The sequence below is a fragment of the Papio anubis genome, chromosome X (assembly GCF_008728515.1).
Source record: "Papio anubis isolate 15944 chromosome X, Panubis1.0, whole genome shotgun sequence".
NCBI lineage: Eukaryota > Metazoa > Chordata > Mammalia > Primates > Cercopithecidae > Papio > Papio anubis.
This window is the reverse complement of record NC_044996.1, coordinates 80,934,295-80,955,738: the sequence shown is the minus strand read 5'-3', so window position 1 is coordinate 80,955,738 and position 21,444 is coordinate 80,934,295. Positions and strand designations below refer to the sequence as shown.

The 21,444-nt window shown below is 36.6% G+C and overlaps 1 protein-coding gene across 1 annotated transcript in view; it reads right to left on the bottom strand.

Annotated features, from left to right (window-relative positions):
• Positions 1 to 21,444, bottom strand: part of TEX11 (testis expressed 11) — a 329,846-nt gene that overhangs the window by 146,716 nt on the left and 161,686 nt on the right. Inside the window, exon 12 of the mRNA XM_031660592.1 lies at positions 20,064 to 20,142. Within this exon, the coding sequence (XP_031516452.1) occupies positions 20,064 to 20,142 (79 nt within the window). The remainder of the gene's footprint in view (positions 1 to 20,063; positions 20,143 to 21,444) is intronic.

The following is a 21,444-nucleotide window of genomic DNA, read 5'->3' as shown; positions in this document are numbered from 1 at the left end:
ACTCTCAAACATTGCCGATAGGAATGTTAAGTGAGTGTTGTAACTACTTTGGAAAAGCTTGGCCATTTCTTGAAAATTTAAATACACAGTACCTGTCTTAGTCTGTTTTGTGCTGCTGTAACAGAATACTCGAGGCTGTGTAATTTATAAAGAAAAGTTTACTTAGCTCACAGTTCTAGTATGATAGCATGGCCCTGGCTTCTAGTGAGGGCTTTTGTGCTGCATCATAACTTGGTGGAGAGGGTTCAAAGGGGAAGCAGATAGGAGCAAAGAGGCAAAACCCAAGTGATATCCTGGCTTTATAACAACTCACTCTCCTTGCAACTGATTCATCCCTATAAGAACTCATCCAGCCTCTTGAAACAATAACTCACTCACTACTGCAAGAACAGCCCCAAGTTATTCATGACCCCCATGACCCAAACACCTCCCACGTCCTAACACTGCCACATTGGAGATAAAATTTAAACATAAATTTTGCTGGGGGCAAACCATATTCAAACCATAGCACTACCTACCATCCAAACCAGACTTTTCACTTCTATGTATTTGCCAAAAGAAATGAAAGCAAATGTCCATACAAAGAGACACACATGAATGCTCACAGCAGCTCTATTTGTAATATCCTAAAACTGAAAACAATCAAAATATCTATGAACAGCTGAATAGATAAACAAATTGTAGGCTATCCATACAACAGACTGCTAGTCAGCAATAAAAAAAGTATAAACTATATAGATACATGCAACAACATAGGTGGACCTCAGGGAATCATACTGAGTTAAAGAAGCCAGACTAAAAAGTATACTTGATTTCATTTATATAAAAATCTAGAAAATGCAAATGAAGCTATAGTGACATTCAGTGATCAATGGCTGTCTGATGAAGGAGAGGTAGGGAGAGATTACAAAAGACCACAAGGAACCTTTTGGGGGTGGTAAATATGTTTATTATCCTGATTGCGATAATGGGTTCATAAGTACGTATGTGTGATCAAAGCTTACTGTACACTTATTCCAAATATATGCATTTAACTGTAGGTTGATTACGCCTTCATAAAGCTGTTTTAAAAATAACAATATAACATAAAATTAAGCATTTCTTTGCATAATTGCTAGAGGTGGGTGGGAAGGCCAGCTAGAAGTATCATTATAAACTTAGTGTCAACTTGCATAGAGAACCCTGGAGATTGCTCTAAAGAAGTTTACATCTCTAAGGAATGTACTAAGTATTCATTTCCAGGTTATACTGGAATCTCAGCTTCTTGGAGTTAGTTTCATAGAAAACAAAGAGTATGTTTGCAAATTTAGCAAATTGTGAGAATTCACTATGTATTAGAAATATAGGGTACATAATTGATTCTTTAAAAGAATAAGAACTATAAATTGTTATAATGCAAATACAGACATCACTGACCTTCTGGTTTAATGATAATGATCATTTTTCCATTTCAGGGTATAAAAACTGTGCACATATAAAGTCACTTTTTCATTGATTCTTAGTTTTAGGCTCTACCTGAAAAACCTTAACTCTGGTTGCAACTATTTGCTTTGCAGTTGCAAAACCCACTCCAATATCTATCTGGTTGATCTGCCACTATGGAGTCCCCTAAAACTTTAGCTTTGCCATATTCATATGTATCCTTGAAAGTGCTCGTGTATATATGTGTGTGTACGTGTGTGTGTATCCATACTATTTATGGTTGTTGGACTTTAGTTCACAAACTAGCACCTGAATAAGAATCTTGCAATCATAGAATTTAGAGCTAGAAGGAACCTTAAAGTTTATTTATTCTAACTTCCTCCACCCTGCCTCCTACCCCATCATTTACAAAAGGAACTAAGGCCTCATATTAGTTTTCTATTGCTGTTGTAAAACACTGCCACAAACTTAGTGATTTAAAACAAAACTCACCAGGTGCGACGGCTCATGTCTGTGACATGGTCTTTGGAAGGCCAAGTCAGGAGGATTACTGGAGCTCAGGAGCTCAAGACCAGCCTGGGTAATATAGTGAGACCCTGTCTCTACACACACAAAAAAATTTTAAATAGCTGGGTATGGTGGTGTGCGCCTGTAGTCCCAGCTACTTAGAAGGCTGAAGTGGAAGGGGCACCTGAGCCCAGGAAGTCAAGGTTGCAGTGAGCAGAGGTCACGCCACTGCACTCCAGCCTAGGTGCCAGAGCAAGACTCAATCTCAAAAACAAACAAACAAACAAAACAAAAAAACCCCAAAATACTCACTTGTTATTTCCCAATTCTGTAGCTCAGAAATCCGTTCAGGCTTAGGCTCGCACAAGGCCAAAGGCAAGATACTGGCCATCCTGGACTCTTATATGGAGGCTCTGGGGGAAATCCACTTCTAGGCTCATTCAGGCTATTGGCAAAATTCAGTTCTGTGAGGTTCTAGGACTGAGGTCCGATTTCCTTGCTGGCTGTTGGCTGCGATTTGTGTCAGCTCCTAAAGGTCACTTGTATTCCTTGGCTTGTGGTTCATTCTCTCTTCAGAGCCAGTAATTGTGTGCTAAATACTTCTTGTGCTTTGAATCTATCTGAATTCTTCTGTATTCTTCTTCTGCTTTTAAGAGCTTGTGTGGTTATATTGGGCCTACCTAGATAATCCAGGATAATCTCCCTATTTTAAATTCAACTGGTTAGTGACTTTAATTACATATACAGAATCAATTTTGCCATGTAAGGTAACATATTCACAGCCCCAGAGATCAGGGCATGGAAGCCCCTTTGGGGCCATTATTCTGCTTGTCACTGGCCCTGAGAAGCTAAATGACTTGTCTGAGGTCCCATGGTCATTTAGTTAGTAGCAAGGACTCGTTCCAATATACCACATGTCACCTCTTACTGACATATACTCACTGCTCATGTTAAATGGCGTTTTAGCAATCATCACTTTAATGCCTGTAAATGGGCTCAGTGTTAGTAAAACTGTCTTGCAATTTACTCTTAGACATAGCTCACAAGTGCTGATAAAACCGCTAAAGAAGCTAAATGCAGCATGATCATGTCCAGGAATACTAACCTTATGTAAAATGATGGATTTGAATTCTATTCCATAGACATACAGCTCAACTTGGAATGAAATATTATGTTTATTATATTAGTTCTAATGCTTTTCCAGAAATGGTAACAGCTAAAGTGTTGAATGCTTATCATATGCCAGGAATTTTACATTCCTTATTTAATCTTCAGAAAACCCCAAAGGTAAGTACTATTCCTTAATAGTAAACTGAAGCATATATAGTTTAAATAATTTGCATAAGGTTAAGCATCTGCAAAGTGGAGGAACAAGAACTTGAAAACATGTAATCTGACTCTGAAGTCCACATTTTAAAATTATTCTATACTGGATGAATACTGAATATTTATTTATTTATTTATTTCTGAAGAAGTTTTAGATTTACCTTTTATTTTTATTTCTTCTTATTATAAGTAAATAATATGTACATTTTTATAAGTACATAGTATGTACACATTTATGGGGTACATGCAATAGTTTGACACAAGCATACAATGTGTAATGATCAATTCAGGGTAATTGGGATACCCATCACCTCAAGCATTTATCATTTCTTTTTGTCGTGAATGTCCCAATTTCACTTTTAGTTGTTTTAAATATACAGTAAATTATTACTAACTACAGTCACCCTATCATGCTACTGAATGCTAGATTTTATTCCATCTATCTAACCTTCAGTTTAAAACAGCAGATTGAGTCCACTTATTTACCTCAAAAAAATAGAATGAATGTAAGAATAAATATATAGTAGAGCCAGAGAGCAGGAAAATATATTGTCTTTGGTCAGAAACTTTAAAGAATTTCTATAATTAAAAGCCATCAGACTGATGGAAAAATCAAGAGGTGAGAATCCTGAAACCCAACAGAAACCAAAAAGGAGGACATTGAAGAAATAGCTAGGTTCCCACCCCGCCAAAAAACAAAAAAACAAAAAAACAAAAAAAAAACAGCCTAGGAAACCCCACAAAATTAGAAATTAATTAGTAGGGGACAGGAAAAATTTGTGATGGTCATAGAGGAACTGCAGAAACTATTCCAATTCTCTGTTGTGCACGCAAGGTGTAGAGGCCATTGATGTTTGACCCCAGGCTCTGCTGTCAAACCTTCTAAATCATGTAAGGGATCAGTTATGGGAACCTCCCAGCTTGAGTATAAGGGACAGGAAGACTGTAGATATGAGAAAAGGGGTAAAGAGGAAAATCAATCAGCACAGTAGTGAAAATCCTTATATAGCACGAGAACTAATTTCCTACTTTGCATATCAATATGGAGATGGGGGCTAGTGTCTCTAGCCCACTGTAATAGCTAGTCTCTAAAGATATACTCCCAATAAATTATGTTTCCTAGTATTCATGCCCTTGTGTAGTCCTCTCCCCTTGAATCTAGACTGGCTCTGTGACTTGCTTTTAACAGTGCATGACTTCTAATTAGACATAAGAAGCCTTGCAGTATCTACCTGGTCTCTTGGAACTTTGGATGAAGCTAATTATCAGTAAGAAGTCCAACTACCCTGAGGATGTAACACTGGGAGGAATTCTAACCTAGACACATGAAGAAAGAGACAGAGATGCCTGGGTAGCATCCCGCCATACCAGTGACTTCCAGCCTAGACAACAGACACATGAGTGAAGAAAACATAGAGTGTTCAGCCCAGCCAAGGCTTTAGAATCTAAAATTTAGATGCCTCTAACACCAGCCACTATCTGACTGCAACCATATAAGACTCCAGGCAACAACCACCTAAGTTAAGCCCAATCAACCCACAGCACCATGAGATAATAATAAACTAGTGATTCAAACGGCTAAATCTTAGGGTTGTTTGCTACACAACAATAGATAACCCAAAGACCCAAAGAAATCCCACCTATCTACATGACAGAGTGGAGACACCCGCAGCTAGCCAGAACACTCATGTGGGGAGTTATTCCAAGGGATGTCAAAGGATCAAACCACAAACTATTGGTAGTAGATCTTTTCTTTTAAAAACATGAAGAGAATCAAGATCATCTGAAGAAACTACACATTTGAAGAAAATGAATAACCTTAAAGAGAAGCATCAAAATGAACAAAGTGACCCATGAGGAAAGAAAGTAAATGTAGAAAACAAACAATAAAAGCCTTTAAAATGTTTGTCACCATGCATTGGATCTGTTTATCATCATCATCATCATCATCCTCATCCTCATTTCCTAATAGATTGTTGCTTGAGATATCTTTGATCATCTTGGTTTACAAAAGGCCTTTCTAGGCATGACAAAAAATCCACAAGTATAAAAAAAGAAGGCTGACAAATTTAATTTCATCAAAACTTTGTTAACTTTTACTTTGAAATAACTATAGATCCACAGGAAATTGCAAAAAATAATATATATATATAAGGAGGTCCCATGTACCCTCACCCAATTTCCTCCTATAGTTAAATCTTATATAACTATAGAACAATATCGAAGTAGGAAACAGCATTGGTACGATGTGTGAACAGGCATACTTCATTTTATTGCACTTCTCTTTATTGTACTTTACAGTTACTAGTTTTTTGTTTGTTTTTGAGACAGGGTCTCACTCTGTCACCCAGGCTGGAGTGAAGTGCTGTGATCATAGCTCACTGTGGTCTTGATTTCCTGGCTCAAGTCTCCTGAGTAGTCTCAGCCTCCCGAGTAGTTAGAACTCTAAGCATGTGCCACCAGATACTGTTCTGTTTGTTTGTTCTACAAATTGAAGATGTGTGGCAACCCTGAACCAAGCAAGTCTACAGGTACCATTTTTCTAGCAGCATGCACTCTCTTTGTGTCTCTGTGTCACATTTAAGTAATTCTTGCAATATTTCAAATTTTTTCATTATTATTATAACTGTAAACAGTGATCTTTGATGTTAACATTGTAATTGTTTTGGGGTACCATGAACTAAGTCCAAATGTGTGTGTTCTAACTGCTTCATTGACTAGTTATTCCCCATCTCTCTCCCTTTCCTTGGGCACCCCTATTCCCTGAGACACAGCAATACTGAAACTAGGCCGATTAATAACCCTACAATGGCCTCTAAGTGTTCAAGTAAAAGGAAGATTCACACATCTCTCATTTTAAATCAAAACCAGGGATGATTAAGCTTAGTGAGGAAGGCATGTTGAAAGCCAAGCTAGGCCGAAAGCTAGGCCTCTTGTGCCAAATAGCCAAATTGCGACTGCAAACAAAAAGTTCTTGAAGGCAATTAAAAGTGCTACTCCAGTGAACACAAAAATTATAAGAAAGCAAAACAGTCTTATTGCTAATATGGACAAAGTTTTAGTGGTCTGGATAGAAGATCAAACCCAGCCACAACATGTTCTCGAGCCAAAGCCTAATCCAGAGCGACACCCTAACTCTCTTTATTCTATGAAGTCTTAGAGAGGTGAGGAAGCTTCAGAAGCAAAATTTGAAGCTACCAGAGGCTGGTTCTTGTGGTTTAAGGAAAGAAGCTGTCTCCATAACATAAAAGTGCAATGCGAAGCAGCAAGTTCTGATGAAGAAGCTGCGGCAAGTTATCCAGACGATCTAAGATCACTGATGAAGGTGGCTACACTAAACAATAAATTTTCAATGTAGATGAAACATTCTTATATTGGAAGAAGATGCCATCTAGAACTTTCATAGCTAGAGAGAAGTCAATACCTGGCTTCAAAGCTTGAAAGGTCAGACTCACTCTCTTGTTAGAGACTAATGCAGCTGGTGGCTTTAAGTTGAAGCCAATGCTTATTTACCATTCCAAAAATCCCAGGGCCCTTAAGAATTATGCTAAATCTTCTCTGCTTGTGCTCTATAAATGGGACAACAAAGCCTGGATGATAGCACATCTGCTAACAGCATGGCTCACTGAATAGTTTATTTTTTTTTATTTTTATTTTTATTTTTTTATTTTTTTTTTTTTTGAGACGGAGTCTGGCTCTGTCGCCCGGGCTGGAGTGCAGTGGCCGGATCTCAGCTCACTGCAAGCTCCGCCCCCCGAGTTTACGCCATTCTCCTGCCTCAGCCTCCCGAGTAGCTGGGACTACAGGCGCTCGCCGCCTCGCCCGGCTAGTTTTTTGTATTTTTTTTAGTAGAGACGGGGTTTCACCGTGTTCGCCAGGATGGTCTCGATCTCCTGACCTCGTGATCCGCCCGTCTCGGCCTCCCAAAGTGCTGGGATTACAGGCTTGAGCCACCGCGCGAGTTTAAACCCACTGTTGAGAACCACTGCTCAGAAGAAAAGATTACTGCTCATTGACAATGTATCTGGTCACCCAAGAGTTCTAAGGGAGACACAGAGAGAGATTAATGTTGTTTTCATGCCTGTTAATACAACATCCATGAATCAAGGAGTAATTTAGACTTTCAAGTCTTGTTATTTAAGAAATACATTTTGCAAGGCTATAGCTGCCATAGATAGTTATTCCTCTCACAGATCTGGGCAAAGTACATTGAAAACATTCTGGAAAGTATTCACCATTCTAGATGCCATTAAAAACATTTGTGATTCATGGAAGAAGGTCAAAATGTCAACATTTAACAGGAGTTTGGAAGAAGTTGACTCCAACCCTCAAGGATGACTTGGAGGGGTTCAAGACTTCAGTGGAGGAAGTAACTGCAGATGTGGTGGAAATAGCAAGAGAACTAGAATTAGAACTGGGGCCTGAAGATACGATTGAATTGCTGCAATCTCATGATAAGACTTGAATGGATGAGAAGTTGCTTCTTATGGATGAGCAAAGAAAGTGGTTTCTTGAGATAGAATCTACTCCTGGTGAAGATGCCGTGTACATTGTTGAAATGACAACAAAGGATTTAGAATATTATAATATTTAGTTGATAAAGCAGTGGCAGGGTTTGAGAGAATTGACTCCAATTTTAAAAGAAGTTCTACTGTGGGTGAAATGCTAACAAACAGCACAGCATGCTGCACAGAAATAGTTGATTAAAGGAAGACTCAATCAATGTGGTAAACTTCACTGCTGACTTATTTTAAGCAATTGCCATAGCCACCCCAACTTCAGCAACCATCATCCTGATCAGTCTGCAGCCAACAACATCGAGACAAGACCCTTCATTAGCACAAAGATTACAACTCGCTGAAGGTTCAGATGATTTTTTTTTAGCAATAACGTATTTTAAAATTAAAGTATGCACATTTGGTTTTTAAGACATTATGCTATTGCATACTTAATAGACTACAATATATAGTAACCTAACTTTTATATGCACTGAGAAATAAAAAAAATTGTATGACTCACTTCATTGCAATATTTGCTTTATTGCAGTGTTCTGGAACCAAATGCACATCTCTGAGATGTTTGCCTGCATATAGTTCTATGTCATTTTGTCACACATGAAGATTCATGCAACTACCGTGGCAAACAAGAACTGTCTTATCACCACAAAGACATCCCTCATGCTACCCTGTTACAGTCACATCTACTTCTCTCCTTCTCCCCACCATCCCTAATTCCTGGCAACCATTAATCTGTTGTCCATCTCTATAATTTTGTTGTTTCAAGAATGTTACATAGATTAACATAATGTCACCTTTTGAGATTGGCTTTTTTTTTTTTTTTTCACTCAGCATCCTCACCAAATTTTAAGACCTCTGTAGGGTAAAAGACAGAATGGGAAAAATATTTGCAATACACATAACAGACAAGGTTTATTGTCCACTACGTATGAAGGGCTCCCCAAATCACAATAGTAGCAAACTTTACATAGTGCTTATTATGCATCAGGCACAATTCTAACACTTTGCAAATATTAATATGTTTAGTCCTCACAGCAACCTTATGCAGTAGGTACTTTGATATCTCCATTTTTAAAATGAGGAAACTGAGGCACAAAGAAGTTAAACACTTACCTAAAGTCATACAGCTGGTTAATGGTGGAACAAGGATTCAAATCTAAGCAGCATACTCATGACCACTACACAATACTGCCTCTCAACAAATAATAATCAAAAAAGTTAATAATTAGTGAATACCTATCATAGATTATAACTTCTACATGTTTTATGTACATGATCTCATGTAATCTGACAACAACCCTAGAAAGTGTTATAATATCATATCTCATGTTACATATAAGAAAACTGCAGATGTGGCAAGTGAGGTACAAGCAACCTGCCAGCTAGTAAAGAGAATTGCTAAGATTTGAAACCAGGCCTACTGATCCTAGAGCTAGTGCTCTCTCCCTATCAGTATACTACTTCCATTGTATATTAGGAGCTTGAACTTTCTCAATTACACCCTCTCTTTAGCCCTCTGGATACCTCCCTTCATACAAGATTCTTTTCCTCTGCCTTGGACATGCACAATCTCCCCTATACTGGTGTTAGTGGGGTTGGATTTTCCCATTTCTCCCCTCTACCATTTTTATCCTTTCTTTCCAATTTACTGCCAAAATATTCCAAACAGGTAGGTGATCCACTACAGCTATCTCTAATTCCTAACATCTCCTTTATCTCTTGCATTTCTTCTGTCTGTTCTACATTTGCTTTAGATAGGCCGTATGTATTGTATTGCAATTAAGAGTACAGGTTCTGAAACTTGCCAGCCTGGGTTTGGATCCTTGCTCCACTACTTACTAGCTCTGTGACCTTGGTCAATTTTCTTAACTTCCCTGATATGGTTTGGACATGTGTTCCCACTCAAATCTCACGTTCAACTGTAGTCTCCAGTGTTGGAGGTTGGGCCTAGTGGGAAGTGATTGAATCATGGAGGTGGATCCTTCATGAATGGTGTAGCACCATCCCTTTGGTGCTATTCTCATGATGGAGTTCTCACGAGATCTGGTCATTTCAAAGTGTGTTCTCTCTCTCTCTCTCTCTCTCTCGTTCCTGCCATGTAAGATGCCTGCTTTTGCTTTGCCCTCTGCCATGAGTAAAAGCTCCCTGAGGTCTCCCCAGAAACGGATGCAGCAACACTTCCTATACAGCCCATGGAACCGTAAGCCATTTAAGCCTCTTTTCTTTATAAATTACCCAGCCTCAAGAATTTCTTTATGGCAATGTGAGAATGGATTAATATACTCCCCATCTGTATAATGTGGAAGATGCTAATACTACCTACCTTACAGAGTATTTGTGGAAGGTTAAATCATATATTAAATTAAAAGCTCTTAGAATAGTGTCTGGTACAAAGTAAGCATTCAGTGAATGATAGCTATTGTAAAGATGTTTGAAGTTACTACTGAGTCCAGTATTCAAAATCATTATTCTTTTTCTCAATCTTCATTCTTTACTGTTCAAGTACATTCTATACATACATTCTATACTATTTGTACCAGCTCCTCCAGGACACTGCATCATCTTGTGTCTGTTGCCATCGATCTATCCACTTCTGCCTCCCTGTTCCCCACCCCCTATACCCAGTTACAAATCTTCTTGATTCTTCCATCATAATGTCTTTCACTTCCATCACTTCTTTCCATTTCCTATTCTGGAATCTGAGAGAAAGATTCCTTACTTGTATGGTTTATGACAAGTGCTAATTTGTATGGTTTATGGCTTTACTAGGAAATGTTTTAAAAAAAAGATAGGTCCTAAGGATAGTGTGCGGCTGGCAAGTCAGTCACAACTGTATTAATTCTAATGCCAAATAGGTAGGCAAGAGGTAGAATACTTTTGTCTTCATAAATTATCCTCTAACCTCCCCTACTTTGATGATATAAAAATACTCTGTGATTGTATTTGTTTCATAATTATGAGCTTATCTTCCCCATTAAGTAGTGACATCCTTGAGACCACCAGGGACATGCATATTATTTAATCTCTGCATCTTCAATGTCTAGCAACAAAATGACTGGTACATTGTAGGAATTCAAACGTGAAAGAATGAATTTCCACTACTATCAACCTAGTTTCAGGCTCTCATTACTTCATATTTGCGCTACTTGCAACAACTCAGTTAATCTCCCTATCTCTCAAATTCTTGTATATTATTGCTATTAGCATATCACTATCCTGTTTGGAAAACTTCAGTGGATCCCCATTTGCCTATATCATACAGTCCTTTAACGTAATAATTAAGGATTTTAATAAATGATTCCAATTTACTTCTCTAACTTTATATTTCCTCATACTCCTTGTATAAAACTTATGCTAAATCCTCTCGGATTCATTAGTCATCATATTCTAAATAGACCATATTGTCCCCATATATACATATGTTATAGCCCCTACCACAGATGCCCTAACTCTTCCTTTCTGCTATTCTAAATCCTACCCCACCATCAAAGCCCAGCTCAAGCCTCACCTTCAAATAAGACTTTCTGATGTTCCTAGTCCATGATGATCTAGGCCTCTTCTGAATTCCTACACCAATTTGTCAGTTATCCCCATTTGCCATGTGCTGTCTTATATTGTTATCTTTACATATACCCTCTTTCCAGTGAGACTTGTAAATTCTCTGCAAGTGGTGCCTATGTTTTCCACATGGTACCCTTTGCATAAACGATACTAAATACTTTATTGGACTAAATTATTGTCCCCACACCTGCCTTGTGCTCACTCTGATCTTCCTGCTAGTAATTCCTACTCCTTCACCTATGCAAATCTTATCCATTTCTAAGGCCCCAACCCCCATCAAGCATTCTCTGACTAATAGAGCTAACAGTGATCTTTCACTCTCTCTAAATTCATATACTATTTTTGTCTATACCATACATTTCTCATATTCTGAATTTTATTGTTACTCAACTGATCAAGCATATATATGCTTAATTTATTATAGTAGGCTATAAATTCACTAGAGAAATGTATGTTTCTTACATTTCTTGTATCTACAACCAGACCCCAGACAACATGTTGCACTAGGCACAAATTTTGTTGATAAAATGAATGTCAATGCACACAATGAGGTAAGGAAAATTGAACTCTTTCTCCAAGAGCAATCAACCTTTACAAACCTAGGAAATACCCTTCTTGACATTAGCCTTGGCAAATAATTTTTGGTTAAGTCCCCAAAAGCAATTGCAACAAAACCAAAAATTGACAATTGAGACTTAATTACACTAAAGAGCTTCTGCACAGCAGGAAAAAACTATCAAAAGAATATTAAAATATTCACAAACTATGCATCCAACAAAGGTATAATATCCCAGAATCTATAAGGAACTTTAAAAAAATCAACAAGCTTGTCAGAAAGGTGATTTTTTTAAAAATCAACAAGCAAAAAACAAATAGCCCCATTAAAAAATGGGCAAAGGACATGAACAGACACTTCTCAAAAGAAGATATACAAGCTGCCAGCAAACATATGAAAAAATGCTCATCAGCACTAATCACAAGAAAAATGCAAATCAAAACCACAATGAGATACTATCTCATACCAGTCAGAATGGCTATTATTAAAAAGTCAATAAACAACAGATGCTGGAAAAGCTGCAAGAAAAGGGAACACTTATACACTATTAATGGAAATGTAAATTAGTTCAGCCACTGTGGAAAGCAGTTTGGAGATTCCTCAAAGGATTTTAAACAGAGCTACCATTAGACCCAGCAATCCCATTACTGGGTATATACCCAAAGGAAAATAGATTATACACAAAAACCCCACATACACTCATATGTTCATCACTGTGCTATTCACAATAGCAAAGACATGGAATCTACATAGCTGTCCATCAATGGTGGATTGGATAAAGAAGATGTAGTACATATATACCATGGAATACTATGTGGCCATAAAAAGAATGAAATCATGTCCTTTGCAGCAACATGGATGGAGCTGGAGGCCATAATCCTAAGCAAATTGAAACAGGAACAGAAAATCAAACACTCCATGTTCTCACTTATAAATGGGAGCTAAACATTGAGCACACATGGACATAAACATGGGAATAATAGACATTGGACTAGTAGAGGGGGGAAAGGTGGAGAGCATGTGGGTTGAAAAACTACCTATTGGGTACTATGCTCACTACTAGGGTACAATATACCCATGTAAGAAGCCTGCATATGTATCCCTTGTATCTAAAATAAAAGTTGAAGTAATTAAAAAAAAACAAAAAACTTCTTTTCCCATCTCAAATACCCTAAAACCAATCCCGCTAGGGAAAAAAGCCACAGACTTATCTATCTCAACAAAACTTATCTATACTGAAGATTCAGGAACTGGGTGTGTATTCTGTACCACCTTCATTTCCTACAGACTGGAACTATGATTCCTAAAAATAAACTCATAAGTAATGCTCATTACAACAAAAACAAAAAAAGAATGTCCTACAAAGTACATTACAGCGATACTCAACCTGAAACAGGAGAAGAGAAAAGATCTAGGGTGATAACAATTACCAATACTGAGCTCAGATAGTGGCTGTTACATGGGAATATCTGAATGAACATGATTAATTAAAATCCCAAGGGTCAGTTGATGTTTGCTTTTATTTCTCAGTGGCTGATAACCTTTTAGATCTATCCCAGAAAGGAATTATTATTGAGTATGAGGTCTTCAATATTGTACCTATCTCTTTTTCTGTATTGTCAGGATATTATCTCACTCAGCTAGCATGCCATTTCTGCAACCCACCTCAAGTACTTATTATTACATTACCATAAGAATGTATTTCATTTAAACATATAATCATAAAATTCAGCTACATTCCTAAGTATAATTTTATTATATCTTAGAGTCAAACATTTTTTGGAGGTAAATCATTTTATTTGTATAGTGTAAGTTTATGGAAAAATAATACCATATCAAATTTTCTCTGAACAGAACTTTTCAGGAACTCATTTAATGTGTAGAATCTAGATATCTCTGAAATATTTTATTATAACATTCAACAGTGTGTTCAAAACCTATTATATTAATAAAACAATATCAGGCTTTATGCAACATGAAGGCTGGGAATATAATAGTTAGGATGCAAGGCTTTCTCTTCTTTATTTTTACTTGATGAGCCTGAACAAATTGCTTCCCTGTATCTCTTATCTGACTTCCAAGGATTCTGATCTTGACTTCACAAGCCTGCTGCTGCTCTCCTCTCTTCTTCATTTTAGTTTGGAAATGTCAATCTGATCTCCTACATTCTTGTTCTGTATTTTTATTTGGTGCATTGACTTTCCCAGATCACTATCTCTAGGTTTCTGATTCTATCTTGGTAGTCTAATTGCAATTCAAAATCCCTTTGTTTATTTGATTTAGTATTCTTGTCACTGGAATAAACAGTAACTGATTAAGCTTACCTAATCAGCATCAAAAAAAGGCAGGGGGCTGACGCCTTTCACCAATAACAACATAAATGGCAAATGCTAAAATTATAACTAGGAAAAATTATGCACCAATACTGATAAGGAGTTAAAGGAAAGAAAAAACTAAAAGTAGATTGTTAGGATAATAATGTTAGATGTGATCTTTTTTGTTTTAAAATTTTCATTAGAGTCATAGTATGTTTGTAGAATTTTTTTTAATAGATACAAAATTTTAAAAAAGGATTAAAGTCCAAGGTTAGGAGTAACAGTAACTTAGTTGCCATAAAAGTGTTCAGGACCCCTGGATCAAATAAATTTACATCTAGGACTAAGATAATTTGTAGATGAGACTTATAAATTAAAGGACTCTTTCAGGAATTATGAATAACTGGAGGGGTGATGAAGACTGGGGACAGGAGAAGTTCTGATTTTTTTTTTTTTTTTTTTTTTTTAGGAGGCAGTGGATTCCCAAACCATACTACTCCAAGAATGGGCCACAGACCAACAGCATTGACATCACCTGCGAGCTTGTTAGAACTGCAGATCAGGCCCCATTCCAGACCCACCAAATCAGAATCTGCACCTTAACAAGATCTTCAGCTGATCCAGCCGATCATATACACATTAAAGTTTGAGAAGCACTAACATAAAGCAACAAGGATTCACTGAGAAAGACATAGCAAATTAATCTTATCTTTTGCAAGCTTACTTAAATGTTAATGTCAGAGAGTTTGATAATCTAACAAATTCAGAAAAACGACTCAATAACAGTATCAAGCCATTCACCTGCTTTTCTAGAATCCAAAGCATATGCTTTTCCCTTAAATAGTACCAGATATTACTAGGACCTAATAAGTATATAACCTGGAATTGTCTGCTCTCTGTCTTCTAATGAAGCTTGACTGTAAAAGGTGAAATTAAAAAAAAATCGCTTAAGAGACATAGTATTTCCATCTATTCTATATATTCAAAATTTTATCCTTGCATCAAGGTGGATCATCGGAAAACTAGGTCTGAACTACATTAGCTTAGTCCATTACAGAACTTCATTCACCTTCTTTTTTTTTTTTTTTTTTTTTTTAGATGGAGTCTCGCTCTGTCATCCTGGCTGGAGTACAGTGGCACGATCTCGGCTCACTGCAACCTCTATCTCCTGGATTCAAGTGATTCTCATGCCTCAGCCTCCTAAGTATCTGGGATTACAGGCGTTTGCCACCACACCTAGCTAATTTTTGTATTTTTAGTAGAGACGGGGTTTTGCCATGTTGACCAGGCTGGTCTTGAACTCCTGATCTCAGGCGATCCACCTGCCTCGGCCTCCCAAAGTGCTGAAATTACAGGCATGAGCCACCGCGCCTGGCCACTTAATTCACTTTCTAACAGTTAATGTTCTGCATGCTTAGCTTTCATTGCAAAAAAAAAAAAAACTTTACTGTGTAAAATATACTTATGCTCTTGCTATACAATTACTAAAAGCATTGTCCATTATATAATGCAACTTCCTACACTGTCTACAGAAGCCAAATATGTAACATAAATGAGTGAAGCAGACTGCAAAAAAATCCACTGCCAGATATGTAATTAAACTGAATCATTAACTGAACGATGGTATAAGCACATTAACACATAGTATGAACAGGTAGGAAAAGAGAAGCTATATTTTAAATTTGAAATCTAAAAACATAAATAATTTATCAAATTTTCCTTTGAAATTGATTACTTTGTTGACTTGTAAATAGAAAGCTAAAATCCTTTCTTCTACACCAATATGTCAATGTCCACATGGGCTGATAGGGAGAAGCAGATACTTAAGTGGAAATTTGGGTACTGTATCAAGAGGAAAGTGGAATGAATAAAATGATGGATGGCCAAAAGCAGCAAATGTCTACTACATACTGATATTCCAAAGTTGTCTAATTAGGATTCAGTACCACACTACAATGCAGTTCAATTTCTTCAATTTGTAGTTCTTTATTGACATTAGTAAAATTAATTGAAAAAGACAAAATAGGCAATATTTTTCATTACCATAATGTTGGAAATCAGAAAACTTCCTTTTTGGAATTCACTCTTTAAACCTACAGTTGTGAATACGTAGTTTAAGCAATCACTTCCATCTCTGGACACCAATTTCGGCACAGAAAAGTAAGCCAGATTATTCCTTGCCAAAAGCATTTCCCCAAAAAATGACTTCACTAAGACCACATGAATTAAATTTTACATCTGTGTAACTAACTACTTATGAGCACTTTTGCAGAGAAAGATTCAGAGTGTTTATATGGATTATCATATTCACCAAAAAGGTCAATCATTGAACTGAGTCAGGGATTTTTTCTTGGATGACATGCACAAGTTGAATTCTTTCAACAGTTCAAAAAATATATCTTCAGCACCTGACATAAATGCTGCACTACATCCCCAAAACTCCCCTTCAGAACTGAAGTATTTATTCCCCAGTTGTTCTTTAGGAATTTGCTAGGCTGAAAAAAGCTGCCACACCCAACATCATTCTCCTTTCCCAGGGTAACTGGCATACAGAGACTAGTCAACATTCGGCTATAAGGACCGGCCATCTGACCTTAGCTGAGGACAATTCGGTGGGACCATCCCAGCTTCAGAGCTCCCAATAAGTAAGGCTGAGGCCTTCTGACTATACCTAGGCCAACTTCTCCCATTAGTCCAGCTGCAGCCCCTTCCCCTCACAGGTGTTGATCCTGAAATAACACTTTAATAAATTATCTTCACGTTAACCTCCCTCTCAAAATTTGCTTCCAGGGCAACCCAACCTGTGACAACACCACATACAACTAAGCCCCCAAATCTACAAGAAGCAGATGCAACTACTGTATTGTGCATCCAAACCATCCAAAAAAAGCAATAATCTCGGTTGAGGCCACATAAGAATATCTGGTATACATATATTGTTACTATATACATGCTTCATTTTTTATCTTTTTAGGACAGTGTTTCCTGGTGAATTAATACAATTAATACACTGAAGTTTTTATGTTTAAAAACACTGCCACCTTGGATTTAAGTATCATATCAAGTCTTATGTTAACCATTGCAGAAATAGCTTCTGTAGTCATACTTAAGTTATTTTGACCAGTCTACATTAAACTTAAGACACAGGCACTATGTTCAAAAGTTCTATCATATCAAAATTCTCACTGACACCACAAATAAATATGCTTTACTGGGCACTATTATTTATGTCTACGAACAGAAAACACCAAAAATAAATTACCCTTTTTGAGTAACTTGTCCAATAAATTCTCAGCTGTATCTTCAATGTGCCAAACAACAGCATTTCTGGTTAGATTTGGATTTGAAACTTAAGAATACATTGTGTGACTCAGTAGACACTTTTTTGTAAAGCTGTCATCTGTAAAAGAGCTAATGCCTGGGCAATCTTTTCCTTTAATATATAACTACATAACTGCATTTTACAACAGGATTGCTTATTTTATTCACTTTCCAAAATAAACCCAGTTGAAATTTCAGTCCTCTTTTTGAATTATTTTTCATTACACAGATTTTCTAGGTACTGGTTGTAGTTTGTACTATATTTTGCTTTATAATGGGCTCTTAGGTTGTATTCATTGATGCAAACACACTTTGCATATTAAACACAGAATCTTTTTTACTTCTATCAGAAAGGAATTTATTCTTTCCATTTTCTTGCAACATCTTCTCAGTCTAGCTTTCATTCTACTTTGGATAGAGATGTGGGTGCCATATTTTATTTTCCTCTTATATCTGCTATAATAATAACATACAAAAAAAGATAAATGACAACTTGATGTACAACATATGGGAAAAAATAAGGAATTCTGGGGACTGTGACAAACTGGAGAACACACGCCCTATGTATGAAGGTGGCAACCGCTACTTAGCTCCAACTGATCGTTGCTTAGTGGAAATACTGGCCAACTGTTTCCAGATTTTTCAACTTTTGCAAGAGAAATCAGAAAACCATATATATATATATATATATATATAAAAAAACCAAATTTTTATATGAAATTTCCTGAATGTTAAATGTTGGCAAATAATTCAACTATATGCAACACATCTCTCGCCACACCCAGCCCATAGTCCACCACTTTGTAAACTTTTTCTAGTGATTAATTGCTTTGGAACGTAGTATTGAATGTATTCCTTCTACTACAGTAGTAAAAAGTGTGAGCTCTGCAAACATGTTTAAATTCCGCTCTGCTCCTTCCTAGCTATGCAATTGTGGGCAAATTACTTTTTCTATCTAACCCTCATTTTTCTCACCTGCAAAATTGAGTTAATCAAATTACCTTAGAGGTATTTCATAATTTATAATGTAAAGAATTTAGAATAGTGCCTGGTACAAAGCAAGTATGAGTAAATGTTAGCTTTTGTTATTTAATAATGAAAAATGTATAAAATATCACATAGCCCCCTTTCCCTGGCTGCAAGAAAGTTTACTATTAAATTGAATGCTTTACCACGGCAACTATACTAGCCATTGTGTTTTGCATGTTTGCTTCCTCCTTTTCAGGGTTTTGATTTTCTATTTCAATTTTCAGAGCTTTGAATAGAAGAAGTTTCAAATTCTTTTTGGAAGGAGGAAGGTTAAAACCAACCAAAACTTTAAAAAATAAAAATTAAGTTCCATGAAATTTTGTGAACAAGATGAAAGAAATTAGGTCATCTGGCTGTATAATTAGGTGGATTTATAACAGGTTCAACGATTGTACACTAAAAAGTATCGATTAATGGATTGATGTTAACCTGGAGATTAATCCATGCTGCCACGAAGGTTCTGGCCTCAGTTTTGCCCTGTTTATCAAACTATCTGGAGTTAGAAAACTATGGCTTGCAGTCCAGCTGCTCTGCTTGTTTTTATGAATAAAGTTTTACTGGAATAAAGCCACACACATTTGTTTATGATTAGTCTATGGCTACTTTTGCACTACGACGGCAGAGTTGACTAGTTGTGCCAGAGACTGTGTGGCCCACAAGCCCAAAGTTTATACTTATATCTTACCCTGTAAGAAAAGTTTGCAGACCCCTGAATTAGATGAAGACAGGTGGCAATACCAAATTTGAAGATGACACAGACTGGGAGGAATAGTTAATACATTGCATGATAAAATTGAAATTCACAAAGATCAGAACAACTGAAAAAATAGGCTGTAGCAATCAGGCTGAAATTTAATAGTTTGTAAAGCATGGTTAATGGGTACTTAACCATAAAAGTCGAGGATATGAGGCATTAAGAGCAACTGACATTGTAAAGATATAGTTTCAAGAGTCCAGGAAATTAACCACATGATGTAGCTGCCAGAAAAGAGCTATTTTGAATGTTGTCTGTACTAAAAGAAATAGAGGGTCTAAACCAGTGCTGCCCAATAGAACTTCCCTGTGATAATAGAAATATTTTAAATCTGTAATGTCCAATAGGGCAGCCATTAGCTACATGTGGCTATTTGGATTTGATACGTGGCTAGCATGAAGGAGGGACTAAATTTTAAAAATTATTTTTGAGAGAGTCCTGCTCTGTTGCCCATGCTGGAATGCAGTGGCACGATCATAGTTCACTGCAACCTTGAACTGCTGGGCTCAAGTGATCCTCCCACCTCAGCCTCCCAAGTAGCTATGACTACAGGCACATGCCACCATGCCGGCTAATTTTTTAAAAAATATTTTGTAGAGATGGGGTCTTGCTATGTTGCCAAGGTTGGTCTCAAGCTCCTGGGCTCAAGGGATCCTCCCGCCTCAGCCTCTCCAAGTGCTGGGATTCTAGGTGTGAGCCACCGGTGCCTAGCCAAAACCTGTCAGTCTTTAGAGAAAGGGAAATCAATTCTGTACCTTTCATGATCCATCAGCAGTTTAGCAATGTTCAGACAGAAGTCTAAGGGCATGTCAAGATGTAGTATTTCCATGACAGCTAACAAGATGAAAAAATGAAATAATTATTATCAGTTTCATTTTTGAGGAAGCTTAGCTATTTTCAGTAATTGTCCTCTATTCAAAATCTACTTACTAAATGTTTGCCATATACCATGTTTTGCCTAACAATTTATCAAAATCTTCTTTTAAAGTATTAACATCCAGTGCTGGAGAGTGTCATGATACAGGCACTCTTGCACAGATAGCAAAGTAATCTGGTGCAATCCTTTCGAAAAGCAACTTGGCAATACTATATGCTAAGAACACTGGGGTAGAGAGTTTGCTATCTGAAGTCAAACAGATCTAAATTTGAAACCACTTGCTACTTGTATAGCCATAGGCAAGTTAAGCTCTTAGTTTTGTCACCTGTAAAATGGAGAATATACCACCAATTTCTCAGGGTTGTTGAGAGGATTAACTGAGGTAATGTATGGAAATTATATAGCAAAGAACCCAGCACTTAGTAAGCATTTAATAAATGGCAGCTGCTATTATTATTCCCTTAGAGAAATTGTGCTTCTGAAAAGTCACCTGGAATAAATATGGGGAAAATTTATGAACAAAAATATTAAAAGCAGTGTAGATTATGATAATAATAGAAAAGAAGTATACACTGTATATCTATTACAGGGTAGCAATAAACTATTGTGCAACCATTAAAATTGTTGAGTATGAAATAACATGGAAAAAATAAATATACACTGATATGAAAAATGTATAAGATCAGTAAGTGAAAAATTAGAAAGCAAAGTTTTATGTACTATACAGTTACAATTCTGTAATAAAAGCAAAATAAACTAAGAGAAAAAATACTGGAAATAAGTGATCAAATTTCTAAAAGTGATTGTGTTTAGATTCTATTTATTTGACAAATATTTAATGAGCATATTATCTGCACCAGGCATTGTGCTTTGTGCTGAGAACCCAGCAGTGGATAAAACACAACAAAAATTCCTGCTGTCAAGGAGCTTTTAGTGGATGGTAGGACCATGAGAACTTTTAGTGTTTTCCAAAAATGTCTTAAATTATTATGTGCTATCTTTTCATGATGAAAAATGTTTATTTTTAAATGTCAATCTTTCTACTACAAAAAGTATCAGTGAAATAATGCCAGCAGTTAGGCTGACCAGTTTAAGAGTAAAGTATTTTCACCAGCAAAGCAACAAACAGAATATAAAAATGCAAGTTTCATATATTCTTTCAATGCAACAAAGTAAAAATCTAGTATTTTTAAATACAAAAAAAACTTGGATTTGGGTTAGCCTCCTAATCTGTAATCAAACAATGACTGACATTACAA